Source organism: Coffea arabica, chromosome 5e (assembly GCF_036785885.1).
Source record: "Coffea arabica cultivar ET-39 chromosome 5e, Coffea Arabica ET-39 HiFi, whole genome shotgun sequence".
Lineage (NCBI taxonomy): Eukaryota > Viridiplantae > Streptophyta > Magnoliopsida > Gentianales > Rubiaceae > Coffea > Coffea arabica.
In genome coordinates, this window is record NC_092318.1 from 53,931,044 (window position 1) to 53,948,403 (window position 17,360).

The window sequence follows — 17,360 nt, forward strand, 5'->3', positions numbered from 1 at the left end:
AAAACTCTCTTGGAAAGTGTCTTGAGAGGCTTCCACAACCAACATGTGGCTGACTCACCCCTTCATGCCACTTAATAGGGGCTGGACCGTGCCTATAGCCTACTGCAGCAGCTTGCAACTGAGAGACCAATCAAAATGGTGGTGAAATTTATTAAGCTACTAATTCTCTAACCGCCTCTTGGGTTGGCTCGGATGGTCTCGTGACAGCCTAGTTAGATCCTGAAGTCGTATGTATGTTCGAACTACCTCTCTATCACTTGTGTGTTCTTGAGGGACGGAGTGCACAAACGCAGAGAGATTAGTCTGATAAAGTTGAGAGACTCCCTGTGTTGAAAAAAAAAAATAATGGTAACTCTCTAACCAGATACCATGCAGAAGGAAGGTGATCATCGAGGGTCCATTCTGATTAATTCCAAGAACAACCTCTCTGAGATTGAGCAGATTAACTGATTGTCAATTTATCAGGAATCAGCGGAAATTAGGAAAATAGTTACAGCAATCGTTCTCTCTCCACTGGATGGAGTATATTACATTTGCATGAAAAATTTAAATGTGGATGTAGACAACTGACCCGAAATGCAGAAACAAGACAGAGTTTTTTTAACGCCAGAATAAGAGTAAGAGAGGAGATTGAGAATGCAGTGTCTGCATCGCATACTCGAAGCCACCAATTTTATCTCCCACAGTAACTTCTGATTAGAAAGAAATCACAGATGGACACTACTTCCCTCTAAGAAAGGAAAAATCCAAGAACTACTTGTACAGCAGTAGCAAATTGCCATAAGAAAAACACCCGCGTCGTACTAATAAAACCAAACGAGCCCATCTGCATCACCACCCCTTAGCTAACAGCAACTCCTCCAAATACAATAATAATAATTAATGAAAGTTCTCTTGGATCCAGATCTTCTGCTTTTTCTCTATAAACAAAACATGGGGTTCCCCCCTCTACAATCCCAAAGAACTGATCATCCTCTGTTCTTTGCTCCCAGCAGCAAAGCAGTCAGCAATGCCTGCACCCTTAAGAAATCCTTTACTTTCTCCTCCCCTCAATTACTTCTTCTTCACCTCACTTCTCTCAATAAACTATCTATTCTTTTCTCCTTGCTACTCCATTGATGTGCAGGGCCAAGCTCTTCTGACATGGAAGAACAGTTTAAACAACTCAAGATACGCACTGAAATCTTGGAACCCTTCAGACCAAAGTCCCTGCAATTGGTTTGGGATACAATGCAACTCAAATGGCCAAGTTGTCAAGTTAAGCCTGAAATCAGTAGACTTGCAGGGCCCATTGCCTTCAAACTTACAACCTCTCAAGTTCTTAAACACTCTCATCCTTACATCAGCCAATCTAACAGGCGCAATTCCAAAAGAGTTTGGAGATTACCAGGACCTGACTTTCGTCGATGTCAGTGACAATTCAATCTCAGGAGAAATCCCACTGGAAATCTGCAAACTGAGCCAGCTTCAAACTTTGTATCTTAATACAAATTTTCTCGAGGGTAGCATACCTTCAGAAATAGGAAATTTGTCGAGTCTCAAGGTTCTTACCCTCTTTGACAATCAGCTTAGTGGTGAAATCCCAACAAGCATAGGACAGCTGCGGAATCTTGAGGTGTTCAGAGGTGGTGGGAATCAAAATCTTAAAGGCCGGCTGCCTTCAGAGATTGGAAACTGCTACAACTTGATAGTGTTAGGCGTTGCTGAAACAAGTATTTCAGGAACGCTGCCATCCTCGATAGGGATGCTGAAAAGAATTCAAACAATCGCCATTTATACATCCCAGTTGTCTGGCCCCATACCAGAAGAGATCGGAAATTGCACTGAGCTGCAGAACCTCTATCTATACCAGAATTCCTTATCTGGTTCGATACCATGGCAAATAGGAAACCTCAGAAAGCTTCAAAGTCTGTTACTCTGGCAGAATAGCATCGTCGGTTTGATTCCTTACGAGCTTGGAAACTGTAAGGATCTCAAAGTTGTCGATTTTTCTGAGAATCTCCTAACAGGAAGCATGCCTACAAGTCTGGGAGGGCTTTCTATGCTTGAAGAGCTCCAGTTGAGTGTTAATCAATTAACAGGTACCATACCTTCTGAAATCTCAAACTGTACGGCTCTGACTCATTTCGAAATCGACAACAATGGTATTTCAGGAGAGATTCCAACTCAAATTGGCCAATTAAAGAGCTTGACTCTGTTCTTTGCCTGGCAGAATAAGTTAACAGGCAACATTCCAGATTCTTTATCAGAATGTGAGAACCTTCAGGCTCTTGATCTTTCTTACAACCTCCTCTTTGGTTCAATTCCAAAACAGATCTTTGCATTACAAAATCTATCTAAAGTGCTACTTCTTTCCAATGAATTATCAGGTTTCTTACCACCTGATATTGGAAACTGTACAAACTTGTATAGATTTAGGGTGAATAGCAACAGGCTGGGGGGTACTATTCCATCAGAAATTGGAAATTTAAAAAGTTTGAATTTTTTTGATATGAGTAAGAACCATTTTGTGGGAGGAATCCCGCCCTCAATATCTGGAAGTGAAAACCTTGAGTTTCTTGATCTCCATTCAAATGCACTCTCTGGTTCTTTGCCTGATACTCTGCCCAAAAGCCTACAGTTCCTGGATATCTCAGACAATAGGTTTACTGGTCCTTTGAGCCCTTCAGTTGGGACGCTAACTGAATTAACCAAACTTAATCTAGCAAAAAATCAATTTTCCGGCAGAATTCCGGCAGAAATCCTCTCTTGCAGTAAGCTACAGTTGATTGATCTGGGAAACAACGGATTCTCTGGTAATATACCAAAAGAACTGGGTCAAATTTCATCACTTGAAATCTCTCTAAACCTCAGCTGTAACCAATTTACTGGTGAGATCCCAACTGAATTTTCAGGCCTTAGCAAATTGGCCATCCTTGACATCTCCCACAACCAGCTCGCTGGGAAATTAGATGTCCTCACTGACCTTCAGAACCTTGTTTCCCTTAACATCTCATTCAATGACTTCTCCGGTCAATTGCCTAACACCCCTTTCTTTCGTAAACTTCCCCTCAACGACCTTGCTGGAAACCAAGATTTGTACATATCTGGTGCAGTTGTAACTCCAGCTGATGCCATGGGGTCAGGTGGACATGCAAAATCGGCTATGAAACTGGCGATGCCAATTCTCATCAGTGCGAGTGCGGTGCTAGTACTTCTTGCAGTGTACATGTTAGTGAGAACCCGTATCGCCGACAGCAGGCAGATGGAAGTTGACACTTGGGAAATGACATTATATCAGAAGATGGAATTTTCAGTGGATGACATACTACGCAGTTTAACATCTGCCAATGTCATTGGCACTGGGAGCTCCGGAGTTGTGTATAGAGTCACAATCCCAAATGGGGAAACTTTAGCAGTCAAGAAAATGTGGTCATCAGATGAATCAAGAGCATTCACATCCGAAATTCAGACACTGGGTTCGATCCGGCATAAGAACATCGTCCGCCTCCTGGGATGGGGTTCAAATCAGACCTTAAAACTGCTTTTCTATGATTATCTTCCTAATGGCAGCTTGAGCTCACTCCTTCATGGTGCTGGGAAAGGAGCAGCCGAATGGGAGACCAGATATGAAGTCATCCTTGGAGTTGCCCACGCACTTGCGTATTTGCACCATGATTGTGTGCCTCCCATTATGCATGGGGATGTCAAAGCCATGAACGTGTTGTTAGGTCCTCGAATGGAGCCCTATCTTGCTGACTTTGGGTTGGCTAGACTAGTCAATGGCCAGAGTGATTCTGACATGTTAAGGCAGCAGAGCCAGAGGCCGCAACTTGCTGGTTCTTATGGATATATGGCCCCAGGTAATTAATCAAGATGGAAAATGTTAACTAATTAGCAATATTTCCCTCTTAGATTTGAATTGTTTCAGTAATAGTTAGCTGAACAGATTTGTTTTGATGTGTTAATCAGAACATGCTTCGATGCAACGTATCACTGAAAAGAGTGATGTATACAGCTTTGGGGTGGTCCTGTTAGAGGTTTTGACAGGGAGGCATCCATTAGATCCAACACTGCCAGGGGGTGCTCATTTAGTACAGTGGGTTCGCGACCACTTACACAACAAGAAGGAATCTGCTGAAATTCTTGATCCGAAGCTCAGAGGCAGAGCCGACCCTCAGATGCATGAAATGCTACAGACGCTAGCTGTTTCATTTCTCTGCGTGAGCTCACGCGCCGATGATCGTCCAATTATGAAAGATGTTGTGGCCATGCTCAAAGAAATTCGACATGTAGATCCAACAAGATCAGAGCCTGATTTGCTCAAGGGAGGTTTAATGGCTTCTCCTAAATCGCCTCCCACTCGGAAGGTGATTTCACAAGGGTCTTCTAATTGCTCTTTCACATTCTCTGATGATTCAATCTAAGCAAGCTTTGAAAGATATGATGCTGTGTATATTATTGCATAGGAAAATCCATCGAAAGCTTGGCAGAGATACTGTAGAGTGGATTGTATTTTTCCTGCCACATATTTTTGTTACTGTAGTGTGTATTTTCCTAGGTATAGTAATTGCTGTAAGAGTGGAATGATTATTTTTATCAGCGTAAAGTTTCAAACAAGAAGCAAGTATATCTCAAATGGTACCGTGTAAAATCACGATTGCAAGCTTGTGGCTGTTTTCCTTTACTCTTCCGTTTAGCGTTTTCAACTCTTTTAAAGATTTGGCATGGAGAGGAAGGGGTTTCAGGTTTGGTTATGAAAGAAAATGGTGGAGACTCTGTAGTTTCTTCCATTTCCTGCTAAATTTAAGGGAAAGGTGTAGAAATGGTCAAGTTTCTCTTCCAATTTTTTTTTTTTGGATCAATCGTCACTTTATCTATATAATTTTACTTTATCCTAACCTAAGTGGGAGGTCCAACTGGACCTACAAGAGACCGATGGAGACTGAATTACCATCGAAACAGACGGACACACTATACATACCATTCTGAATTTTTTAGAGAAGTCACGTATTGTAGCAATTAGTGGGAGGCAAGGGTTGAACCCTTAACCTCCCAGCCACCGAGCCTTAAGGACTTGGTGTTGGCCACCAGATTTTGGCTGAGGCTGGTGGTTTTCTCTTCCAGTGTTTTGGGGATTCAAAAGTAGTAGTAGCGGTACACTTGCAGGTGCAATGATTGGGTCTCCTGGATTTATGCAACCAAAATTTACTGCGGCCGAGATTCTTCTATGTGCGGGTTTGTGCCCAAAGTCCAAACAGGTCTAGTCTTTCCAGCGGTGTTCACATGCTCCAGCTCGCCAACATCCCACATCACATGCTCATGTGATGTCAGAGAGAAACATCAAGAAAAATACTTCTAAAACCGTTTTAGCAGAGACTTTCAAGAAACATACCCTCCCAAAGCAAACTAAGGAAACTTTGTCCAAAAGTTACCTATAATTCTTTTCATCCAAAGAAAAAAAAAAGTGCATGGTCCGCTAGATATTATACAAGGAGATAGTTTTTACATGAAATCTTACTGTCAAAGGACAACACTTCAGTGGATGATAACAGGTAAAGCTGTTACGCATTTACGCAGACAAGATGATGTAATCAACCAGTAGGGGTCCTATCTTGCCATCATGAGATGAATATGTGCTTCATATCAAAATCATCAAACACAAAAGTCTTGTGTGGTCGGTATTGCAAAGTAGTTACTAGCAATCAAGATATGGACACAAGCAATAAGAAGTCTTTGCTTGGGATGCTTTCATTTGCATTATACAAGATACAATCAGTTTTCACAATATATTCCTGACAATCCCATTCGGTCATTTAGTTAAAAGGTAAATATCTTACATGGTCTACTTAGCACAGACTTTAGGTCTACCTGATGCAAAATGTACTGTGACGCCAGAGACTTGATAAAATCGTAACAAGCTGTATGGAATCCATGGCAGATACTAATCGACATATCTTAAATGATTGTGAAGAACCATAACCTGAAATACAAATGCCCAATTCTATCTATTCCAAGGCAGCAAAGTAAAGGACTTTAGGAAGGATAGTGCGACTCTAACTTCTTTAGCACAGAATTGATAATGCTCCAATTGAAGCCACGGTATTGGAGCCAGCGAACAATCCTGGATTTTCTTGTCTCTGTAGACGCACCACAACTTCGCAACCATTGCTTTGAAGCCTGAGAAAATAAATGATCCATTGAACGCTTTGATATACCAAGACCTGATTCTTCATCTTCACAAGCTGAAGCATCATTGAAAACTAACTTTATCGCCTTCTCTGTGTCCATGATGCTGACTCCCTTGCTGTAGAGGGCCTGATATTGGGAAGAAGAAAAAGAGAGCAAGCCAAAGCAATTATTTTCCTTCCACATCAAGTAAACTAATGACTTGGTCCTTTCCTAAATATGAATAGACTGGAATTCTGAGTCACATCAACATTGGTAGCATCTCAGTCAAATGATAAACATCATACATCTGATCTCTTATACCACCATTTTTTCTTTTGTATGCAGCAAATAAAAAAGGTTAAAGAACAAAGATAAAGCTACCTCTAAACCAAACCTTCTCTAATAACTAGATAAAAGAAAGGGTCCTTTGGGATTTAACAGATTATCGGAGGTGTCAGTGGCCTATGTGGATAGACCGGCAGATGCTGAAATACCAAAACAGCATGCCCAATGCTTGATAAAAATTAACAGGATAAAGAAGTCTTCTTGAGCCTATCCACTCCTTAACATTAGAGACCACAGATCATGCCCAGTGTATTAATAACAATAAACAGGATGAAGAAGTCTTCTTAAGCCTATCCACTGTTTAGATATTAGGGTCCATAGGAGGTTTCTCACATTTTGAATGGCAATTTTAGTGGCCAACTTTCCAGCAATAGAGGTCTGAATATGGGAAAAGGGTAATATTAGCAAAATCTTGAATACATTACTTCAAAAGCATATCAATATGGCATTTTGCCTCAACATCTAAACAGGAAAAGTGATTTAAAGAAGAGCACAATTTACCTTTTTTATTCGCCTCGGACCCCAAGTTGAGGACGACCATCTAGAACGGGAAAATGTTTCCGCATACAAGCCATCATTGATAAAGCCTCTGCAGTAAGCTACAAACATTGAAGACTTGCAGAAAACATGAACTTTAGGTTATTTATGTGAAATTTGGGGTAGCATGGTTGGTATTTTCTAACGAAAAGCCATGAAATCATTACAGCAACTAGTATAAAGACCATCAAGGTTCTTTACCAGAAATTGTGCATCCATGTAAGATTTTTTGGTTCGTTTTTGTACTCAGATAAGCAGCAGACAGAGAATTTCAAGTTATGCACCTGGTCTGAAAGTCAGTTATTACTGCATCAACAACCCAAACTGGAAATTCCTTCCCCAGCAGTTTCTTTCTTAGCTCCACAGCTGTATAAGCTCTAAAGGATAAATGCACAGTTTAGTAACAAAAGTTCATCAGTGGCATATATTGTGTAGCAAGATCGAGTTTGACTATTTAGTGACTTAAAATTTTATTACTAAGTAATGAATCTGAGGATAGAATAAAAACAGAAAAAGACAAAACTTTTTAAATTCTCCACATGAACTAAATTGGAAGCCATACTCATTTTCGAGTAGTGAACACATTCTCATGGCCATTGTAGCATGTTGCAGTGGAATTATTATAGTACGCTGGAATCAAATGACAGGACCAAACATAAGGTCCACTTCAGGACATGTAATAAGTATTAACATGGCGAAAATTGTCTCAGAAGTTACTCCTGCTCATATAAGAAATGCATAAGGTTGCCCATACTTAGCAGAAAATCAATAAACCTGTGAAGCTTTACCACCTCGTAGCAAGTAATTCAATGGCCAACTTCTCAACATCTTTCTTTATTCGAGATCCTTGAATCCTATGGTCTTGATTGCTCTCCTCTTCCGAAAAACCTTCGAGTTCCTCCATGACCTCGTAGCTGTCATACTGCATATGATCATCAAGTTCTTCTCCAATCCCTAAAAATGGAAGATGTTGCTACGTATCTCAATTGAACTCTACCAATCTAAAAAATATATATGAGATAAGCGTATCAAAAGTCCTACCCAATCCAGCATGATAATCAATTCTTTTTGCATATTGGCTTTGAAACTTGTTATCTACAATACAAATCTGGCCACAGCTTGAAGTCTGTGCACTTTTGGAAAGATCACGTCTCTGTTCATTTGATTGAACAACTCTACTTGTACCAAATCCAATATTATTTTTTATGCTGTTAATTGGGTTTTCATTTTGATCTTGAAACTCAGTGTCCCCCACAAAGCTCCTGCTGCTGCATGATGTCTGCACACTCTTGGAAAGTTCACTTCTTTGCATATTTGATCGAACAGCTCTATTTGAAGCTGAACCAACATCACAGTCTAAGTTATCAATTGGCTTTTCATTCTCATTCAGAAACTCTGCACCAACAACAAAGCTTCTGCCACTGCATGAGGTCTGAGCACGTTTGGAAAGTTCACGTCTGTCCTCATTTGATCCAGCAACTGTAATTGTATCCAATCCAACATCAGCTTTCAAACTGTTAGTTGGCTTTTCGATTTGACTTTGAAACTCCATGTCCACAACAAAGCTCGTGCTACTGCAAGAAGTCTGTGCACCTTTAAAATGTTCCATTCCCTCTAGATTTGATTGAACAACTTTACTGGTATCCAATCCAGTAACTGGCTTTTCTCTTTCTTTTTGGTATTGAAACTCCGTGTCAGCAACAAAGCCCCTGCTACTGCAAGATGTCTGCGCACTATCCGAAATTCCAATCCTTGGTACATTTGACTCAACAACTCTACCACCATCCAATGTCACATCATTGCTTATGTTGTGAATTGCATTTTCATTTAGATTTCGAAGCTTGGAACCTAAAACAAAGCTCCTGGTACTGCATGAAGTCTGCTCACTTTTGGAAAGTTCAAATCTTTTGCCATTTGATTCTGAACTATTAGTACCATGTATTTTCACATCACCTAATCCATTTGAGGGAGAATAAAAAGAAGCTTCTGGTTCTTTATTTTCTAACAATTTCTTAGGAATGTACCTTACTGGAACCGAATTGCTGTAGTCTCTCCTCCTTGAACAGCTAATAATTCCTATCTTCATCTTCCTTTTCACCCTAACAAGTAAAAGTTCGAGTCCTTTTCACTACAATCAAGTTTGTACATCGAAAAAACCTTCGCCTACGTTCTCTCCACAATTCCAAATATAAGAACAAAAACTCTTAACTTTGTACTAGAATTTCCAGGATTAATATATTTTTTTTTCTCGATAGAAAAAGAAAGGGAAACGGGAGAATTACTCACCAGGGGATCAGAAGGACTTGCCTCTGTAGCTGAATTGCAGTTCTGGGGATTAGATTTGCAGATGAAATCGCCATTATTGGTTTCGAGTTTGAGAGTGGAATCATAAAACTAAAACCCTAGGCAACAAAGCGTAATTGTGGGAATTATGAGGTTTTATCCGTGCCTGATAGCGTTAAAGAGTAGTCTCAAAAAGCGAACCCGCTTCTCAAAGTGTCACTAGCACTCGGAAATGGGCACGCTTCAGCCGTTTTTCAGTTGTGATAATCACCCCAACGACTGAACTCCCACTTCTACTGTGCAGAACATGGAAGAACCCCAGTTATCTTCCTGATGCCAAAACCGTCGCTCTGTGAGGGTGTTAGTCGCTCCAGTGACATCTTCACCTTCAGATGGCTTTAATTGGTATGAAGACGGGGAAGATGGTCACAAATCAGGCAAACACCCTCACAGAGAACAAGGTTCGCACTTGTGTACGAATCAAGATTTTATTTTTAACCAGATACCTCTTCCGTCTACCATTCCGATTCAATATTCCATCTTTAACCGAAAACGGATACCTCTTCTATTTACCAATCCAAGATTTGATCTTTAACAAATCTTCTTGTCTTGTATTTTTCCTATCTTTACCCAAAACGGATTTCGCCTGTAATTTTTTTTGATAATTTGTGGTAAGTGCGATTGTCCTTTTTCTTGAATTTTTTTTTGAAATTGTTTTGTTTAAAAATTATTTTGACTCACCCTAATTTTTTGAGCCCAAAAAATGAAATATTGTTTTGGGCCTATTCGTGATAGAACCCAAAACAAACATTTGTTTTGGGCTCTCACTTTTGGACCCAAAAAATATTTAAGTTTTTTGTGATGGATGTACTAAGTCAGAAGACGAACATTTTTCCACCATTTTTGCCCACTATTTTTGTGATCATTTGTTTTGGGCTCTGTAACATTTGGATCCAAAAAATATACAAGTTTTTTGTGATGGATGTACTAATTCAGAAGACTGCATTTTCTCTCTTTTTGGATGGTAACATTTGGATGGTACTAATTCAGAACATTTGGATGGTAACATTTGTCCACCATCTTGCCTACAATTTTTGTGATCAGATCTGGAACTTTGGCCCATAGATTAATAAGTTTTTGAGCCCATTATAAAAATTGTTAACCCTATCCGTCATTATAAATATGAAATGAGACCAAATAGAATCCTCTGCAGAAGTCTAACTATGCTATGTACGCCTCCTTTTTGCCCTTTTTCCCTCTCATGTTTTCATGTCATTTTTGGATTTTTAATGTCATTTTTTGCTGTGTAGGTTTTCCCAGATTGCCGTTGTTATCTGCACTTGCACCTGATGCTGATGCTAAAGGTATTGGTATTTATTTTTTTATTTTATTTTTATGGAGGAGATTGTAATAATTTTTTTAATTTATTGTGATTTCTTTTTTATGGAGATCTAATATTGGTTTATTCCTTTCAGTTTTTAGTTTTTTAGGTTTAATATTTGTTGATTTTTTTTGTTTTAATATTTGTTGATTTTTTTTCAAGGGTCTGCTATCCCCCCATTTTGCCGTCTGCATAAGGGGGGGACGGAGAATCTGCATTTGAAGAAGGGCAGGTTAGTACGTTAATGTTATTTAAATTAAATTATATGGTACAATATAAAGATGGTACTTGCACAACTAAAGATAGCTAGACTTATCTGGTGCTCTTGGTTTTGAAGTCATTCACATTTTTTAAGATACTTGATCATTATACTGTCATGTCCCCTCTTTATTGTTGGGGGCCAAGAAAAGTTTACCAAGAAAAAAGAGGAACAGAATGATCGAGGGCGGACATAAAATCAATAGAACGATATTGAGTTACTTCTAGGCCTTGGTTTCTTATTACTTTTTTTATGATGCGGACTATACATAACTTGCAAGTTTAGCTCAACAAATTAAGCGCAGTCTGTAAAATCTAAAAGAGGAATTTGGCAAAAGCAATTGATGCTGAAAACCAGGATGCATGTCTTTTTGAATACCGAATGCACATATCTTCTCTGCTGCTTGAACAAGAAAAAAGAAAAGAAAGGTAACAACATATTAATGAGTGTGCTTGATCATTATACTGTCATGTCCCCTCTTTATTGTTGGGGGGCAAGAAAAGTTTACCAAGAAAAAAGAGGAACAGAATGATCCAGGGCAGACATAAAATCAATAGAACGATATTGAGTTACTTTTAGGCCTTGGTTTCTTACTACTTTTTTTGTGATGCGGACTATACATAACTTGCAAGTTTAGCTCAACAAATTAAGCGCAGCCTGTAAAATCTAAAAGAGGAATTTGGCAATAGCAATTGATGCTGAAAACCAGGATGCATGTCTTTTTGAATACCGAATGCACATATCTTCTCTGCTGCTTGAACAAGAAAAAAGAAAAGAGTGTGTTTGGATTGTAAGTTATTTGTCCAAATATATTTGCTTACATCACCGTTACTTTTTTGTTGTGTTATTTGTAGGGAAAGGCTGAAGAAGGCTGAGGCTCTGTTTGGATTGTAAATTATTTGAGATATTTTTACTGTAGCACTTTTTGTGATGTGATGTATGTGAGATAAAAAGGTGTGTTGGAAATTGTAATGATGATATAAACAAATAAATTTTGGCAAATAATCCTCTATCCAAACAAACCCAGATCTTCAGAGAAGCGAACAAGAATCCAAAAATGAAAAAAAAGAGGAAGCTGGAAAAAAGGTAACTTGTATTTGATTGTTTTTAATTTTTTTTATAATAGAAAAATAAATTTCTAATAAATTTTTAATATTTGTTGTTTTGCAGGTATTTCAGTGTTATCATTGTCGATTTCAGTGTTCTCCGTCTCTGGAGAAACTGAAACGGCATTATTTCATTGATCTGTCCAGGAGGCATATGCGAGTTCTTGACGAACATTACGGTTCGGGAAAGAAACGGTCAAAGAAAAATTTGGAAAAATTGGCTGAGTGCGCTAAATGTGGGAACCTGTTTGAGAAATCAAGACTTCACTCTTACGCTTGTAATCATTAGATTGAACTTGGAGGTGTTCCGTTCGAGCCCTCTTACTATGAATATAAAGAGGATGATACATTAAAGGGTCCGAGCAGCAGCCCAATGGAGAAGCCCAAGCCAAAGTCCAGGTCCGAGCTTCCAAACCCCCCAGCCGAAATGTAGAGCCACCGGAGAAGTTTAGCTCAACAAATTAAGCGCAGCCTGTAAAATCTAAAAGAGGAATTTGGCAATAGCAATTGATGCTGAAAACCAGGATGCATGTCTTTTTGAATACCGAATGCACATATCTTCTATGCTGCTTGAACAAGAAAAAAGAAAAGAGTGTGTTTGGATTGTAAGTTATTTGTCCAAATATATTTGCTTACATCACCGTTACTTTTAATGCTCTATTTGGATTGTAAATTATTTGAGATATTTTTACTGTAGCACTTTTTGTGATGTGATGTATGTGAGATAAAAAAGTAATTGAGAATGTAAAAAGGTGTATTGGAAATTGTAATGATGATGTAAGCAAATAAATTTTGACAAATAATCCTCAACCCAAACAAGTTTGTTAGACTAGCTCTTATCTCTAGCTCTTTTCTCTAGTTCTTAGTAAATGTTACCTGATTGCACGTCTCTTAGAATTCTATTATTTCATGTTTTGGAATGAGCCCGTGATGTCCCTTAGCGTATGTTTAAGTGGGAAGGCACAAGACCCGATCTTTCTTGTAATATTTTATAGCAGTGGGGTCATGTTTTATGCAGTTAATTCGGTGGATTTGTGACCCAATACAGGATAATGAGTGATGAGTTGCTCTCATGTTGTCCCATCCAGCTTCAGATAGGAATTTAAAGTTATGCACCTGTCCTGAAAGTCATCACTGCATCAACCACCCCAACTGGAAATTCCTTCCCCCAGCAGTTTCCTTCTTAGCTCTACAGCTGTATAAGCTCTAAAGGATAAATGCACAGTAGTAACAAAAGTTCATCAGCAGCATGTATGGTGCAGCATGATTGAGTTTGACTATTTAGTGACTTAAAATTTTAATACTAAGTACTGAATCTGAGGATAGCATAAAACTATCACATTAAGGCAAAGCTGATGTAAAGCAACGAAAACACCCATCCAGTTAGCACATGTATTGAAGCCATAAATAGCAAATCACTAAGGTGATAAAATATCTCTTGTGGAATCAAGTATAAGACAACTGTGCATTGCTGGAATATCTTATAATTTCCAAACAAATTAACTATGGACTAATCCACTGCAATATTTTTAAAAACAGAAAAAGACAACTTTTTAAATTCTCCACATGAACTAAATTGGAGATTGGAAGCCATACTCATTTTCTAGTAGTGAACACATTCTCATGGCCATTGTAGCATGTTGCAGTGGAATTATTATAGTACACTGGAATCAAATGACAGGACCGAACATAACGTCCACTTCAGGACATGTAATAAGTATTAACATATGGCGAAAATTGTCTCGGAAGTTACTCCTGCTCATATAAGAAGTGCATAAGTTTGCCCGTACTTAGCAGAAAATCAATAAACCTGTGAAGCTTTACCACCTCGTAGCAAGTAATTCAATGGCCAACTTCTCAACATCTTTCTTTATTCGAGATCCTTTAATCCTATGGTCTTGATCGCTCTACTCTTCCGAAAAACCTTCAAGTTCCTCCATGACCTTGTAGCTGTCGTCCTGCATATGATCATCAAGTTCTTCTCCAATCCCCAAAAATGCAAGATGTCCCTAAAAATGCAAGATTGAACTCTAACAATCTAAAAAATCTGTTTGAGATAAGTGTATCAAAAATCCTACCCAATCCAGCATCATAATCAATTATTTTTGCATATTGGTTTTGAAACTTGTTATCTACAATACAAATCTGGCCACTGCTTGAAGTCTGTTCACTTTTGGAAAGTTCAAGTCTCTGTTTATTTGATTGAACAACTCTGGGTTTTCATTTTGATGTTGAAACTCAGTGTCCCCCGCAAAGCTCCTACTGCTGCATGATGTCTGCACACTCTTGGAAAGTTCACTTCTTTGTATATTTGATCGAACAGCTCTATTTGAAGCTGAGCCAACATCACAGTCTAAGTTATCAATTGGCTTTTCATTCTCATTCAGAAACTCTGCACCAACAACAAAGCTTCTGCCACTGCATGAGGTCTGAGCACGTTTGGAAAGTTCACGTCTGTCCTCATTTGATCCAGCAACTGTAATTGTATCCAATCCAACATCAGCTTTCAAACTGTTAGTTGGCTTTTCGATTTGACTTTGAAACTCCATGTCCACAACAAAGCTCGTGCTACTGCAAGAAGTCTGTGCACCTTTAAAATGTTCCATTCCCTCTAGATTTGATTGAACAACTTTACTTGTATCCAATCCAGTAACTGGCTTTTCTCTTTCTTTTTGGTATTGAAACTCCGTGTCAGCAACAAAGCCCCTGCTACTGCAAGATGTCTGCGCACTATCCGAAATTCCAATCCTTGGTACATTTGACTCAACAACTCTACCACCATCCAATGTCACATCATTGCTTATGTTGTGAATTGCATTTTCATTTAGATTTCGAAGCTTGGAACCTAAAACAAAGCTCCTGGTACTGCATGAAGTCTGCTCACTTTTGGAAAGTTCAAATCTTTTGCCATTTGATTCTGAACTATTAGTACCATGTATTTTCACATCACCTAATCCATTTGAGGGAGAATAAAAAGAAGCTTCTGGTTCTTTATTTTCTAACAATTTCTTAGGAATGTACCTTACTGGAACCGAATTGCTGTAGTCTCTCCTCCTTGAACAGCTAATAATTCCTATCTTCATCTTCCTTTTCACCCTAACAAGTAAAAGTTCGAGTCCTTTTCACTACAATCAAGTTTGTACATCGAAAAAACCTTCGCCTACGTTCTCTCCACAATTCCAAATATAAGAACAAAAACTCTTAACTTTGTACTAGAATTTCCAGGATTAATATATTTTTTTTTCTCGATAGAAAAAGAAAGGGAAACGGGAGAATTACTCACCAGGGGATCAGAAGGACTTGCCTCTGTAGCTGAATTGCAGTTCTGGGGATTAGATTTGCAGATGAAATCGCCATTATTGGTTTCGAGTTTGAGAGTGGAATCATAAAACTAAAACCCTAGGCAACAAAGCGTAATTGTGGGAATTATGAGGTTTTATCCGTGCCTGATAGCGTTAAAGAGAAGTCTCAAAAAGCGAACCCGCTTCTCAAAGTGTCACTAGCACTCGGAAATGGGCACGCTTCAGCCGTTTTTCAGTTGTGATAATCACCCCAACGACTGAACTCCCACTTCTACTGTGCAGAACATGGAAGAACCCCAGTTATCTTCCTGATGCCAATTGCTTCACCTGTGAAAGTAGGTTCTCCAATTTATTTGATGAAACATATGGAAGGCTTTCGGGGGCAAAAAGAATTAAAAAAAAAAAAAAAGGTGTCGTGACAGTAATATACCACCCACTTGATCCTTTTACTAGTATAATAAAAAAAAGAAGTGTTGAAACTTTTGGCTTCAATTTTGGATGAGAAACAGGCAAAATTTAGGGGGTTGAATTTCTTTGTTTATTTACTAGAAAGAATCAAGCAGGCCACTAATTCATGGATGCTTGAAGGTCCTCAGACTCTGTGATAGTTCATTTGCTGATTTCATCAGGGGAGTTCCAAAATAAACCATCATATGTTATCAGAAAGCCAAAATAAGATTTTTTTTAAAAAAAAGTGCTGGATGATTACCCAAGATGTATGCAGTTTGATGACACTTCACTAAAACTAAATCCTGACACACTTTATTTGATAACCAAGGAGAAAATCACCAGTACATGTTACAAAAATTTCCAGACCATAATAATCCCACTCATTCTGTCATCCAAGCATAAAGGAAATGGCAGAATTCAGTGCAGGATAATTCTTCCGGTCTTAAATCACAATTTTCACCACTTGGAGCATCATGGTCTAAATTTCTTCTACCATAGTCGTTATCAAATTCACATTCAAGAGTACCTTGCATGAAAATGAATGTCCCAGGTCCTGATTCATTGCTATTGTATAACCAATCGTGCACATCCCAGAAAATCTGTACAGGCACGTCATCCACTAATAGAGTTTCATTTCCCCTGAATCTCCAATGCAAGTTGGGAATTCGTAGCGACTCAACGCCATCCACACTAATCCACATTTCAGGATCATAAGGCCCTGATAGAGCAGACTCGATTATGATGTGATGTTCCTTTTTACCTTTGCCTAACATGGTTCTGGTGCAAAAACACCTCTTGGCAAAAACACTCTCTTTCTTATGCACTAATGCAGCATCCATCGGCGACGGTTTTGACCTGGTTCTTTTATATGCTTCTGTCTTTTGATCACCAAGCAATAAAACAAGCTCTTTTTCAGAGACCAAAGCAACATAGTAATCAGAGACTGGTTCCGGGCTGCTGGAAAATTTTGCTGTCCTTAAATCCCAAAAGACATCCACTCTTCTTTCGCCAACTTTGAAGGATTTTAGACCTTTTTTGCCCCAAAACTGCCAGGTTTTGAGATCTATTTTGCATGTTGAATGATTTTCCTCAGAAGGGTTCTCAACCAAGATGTGAAGGGAGTGGCCCATTAAACTTTTGGACCATGATACCATGATGTCCCGAGACAATCCTGCAAGTCTGGCCCTGTGGATGCAGGTTACAAAATTCTCTATACTTTCATTTGCCACGGCCTCCGTTAATCGTCTCTGCTCAAGTTGCTCAGGATCCAAAGAGGATGCAGTTTCCACAGGGAATGCAATCATTTTCAGTATTTTGCATGAAATTTGCATCCCTCACTATTTTGACAGTGAAAACGACAGAACATGCATTGTTCCTTAAGCAGGGATGATATCATATCCCATTTTCATTCTGGAAATACAAAATCTTCTCTATATCTGATATCATCTTCAATCATCTAGAGACACAAATCTGTTCATGGGTGCGGTTGAATTTCCCCGAGAAAGAAAATATTCAGCCATGGCCCAACTAAAAGAGCAAGAATTTGC

At 38.8% G+C, this 17,360-nt stretch overlaps 4 protein-coding genes across 6 annotated transcripts; 1 reads left to right on the forward strand and 3 right to left on the reverse strand.

The window, feature by feature from the left end:
* Window positions 1-824: 824 nt before the first annotated feature.
* On the forward strand, window positions 825-4,645 carry LOC113688080 (uncharacterized). Its single transcript, XM_027205727.2, has 2 exons — window positions 825-3,842; window positions 3,952-4,645. Exons 1-2 carry the CDS (start codon window positions 1,010-1,012, stop codon window positions 4,404-4,406), a joined length of 3,288 nt encoding a protein of 1,095 aa, XP_027061528.2. The 5' UTR covers window positions 825-1,009; the 3' UTR covers window positions 4,407-4,645.
* A 1,047-nt stretch (window positions 4,646-5,692) lies between these two features.
* LOC113688193 (uncharacterized) lies at window positions 5,693-10,328 on the reverse strand. Of its 3 annotated transcripts, none has more exons than XM_027205920.2 (6): window positions 9,319-10,325; window positions 8,074-9,131; window positions 7,824-7,986; window positions 7,317-7,409; window positions 6,997-7,084; window positions 5,693-6,297 (listed from the first exon to the last, which is right to left on the reverse strand). In XM_027205920.2, the coding sequence occupies exons 1-6, from the start codon at window positions 9,420-9,422 to the stop codon at window positions 6,016-6,018; spliced, it is 1,788 nt and encodes a 595-aa protein (XP_027061721.2). In that variant the 5' UTR covers window positions 9,423-10,325; the 3' UTR covers window positions 5,693-6,015. The 3 variants fall into 3 exon arrangements, 1 of the variants encoding a protein (XP_027061721.2); XR_003447884.2 differs by having other exon boundaries at window positions 6,184-6,297; window positions 7,234-7,409; window positions 9,319-10,328; XR_003447885.2 differs by having other exon boundaries at window positions 6,184-6,297; window positions 6,997-7,110; window positions 7,234-7,409; window positions 9,319-10,328.
* Window positions 10,329-13,414: 3,086 nt separating this feature from the next.
* Window positions 13,415-15,740, reverse strand: LOC140006796 (uncharacterized). Its single transcript, XM_072049395.1, has 3 exons — window positions 15,345-15,740; window positions 14,140-15,157; window positions 13,415-14,019 (listed from the first exon to the last, which is right to left on the reverse strand). Exons 1-2 carry the CDS (start codon window positions 15,446-15,448, stop codon window positions 14,194-14,196), a joined length of 1,068 nt encoding a protein of 355 aa, XP_071905496.1. The 5' UTR covers window positions 15,449-15,740; the 3' UTR covers window positions 13,415-14,019; window positions 14,140-14,193.
* Window positions 15,741-16,103: 363 nt separating this feature from the next.
* Window positions 16,104-17,238, reverse strand: LOC113688198 (uncharacterized). Its single transcript, XM_027205938.2, has one exon. It carries the CDS (start codon window positions 17,142-17,144, stop codon window positions 16,194-16,196), a length of 951 nt encoding a protein of 316 aa, XP_027061739.2. The 5' UTR covers window positions 17,145-17,238; the 3' UTR covers window positions 16,104-16,193.
* Window positions 17,239-17,360: the final 122 nt, after the last annotated feature.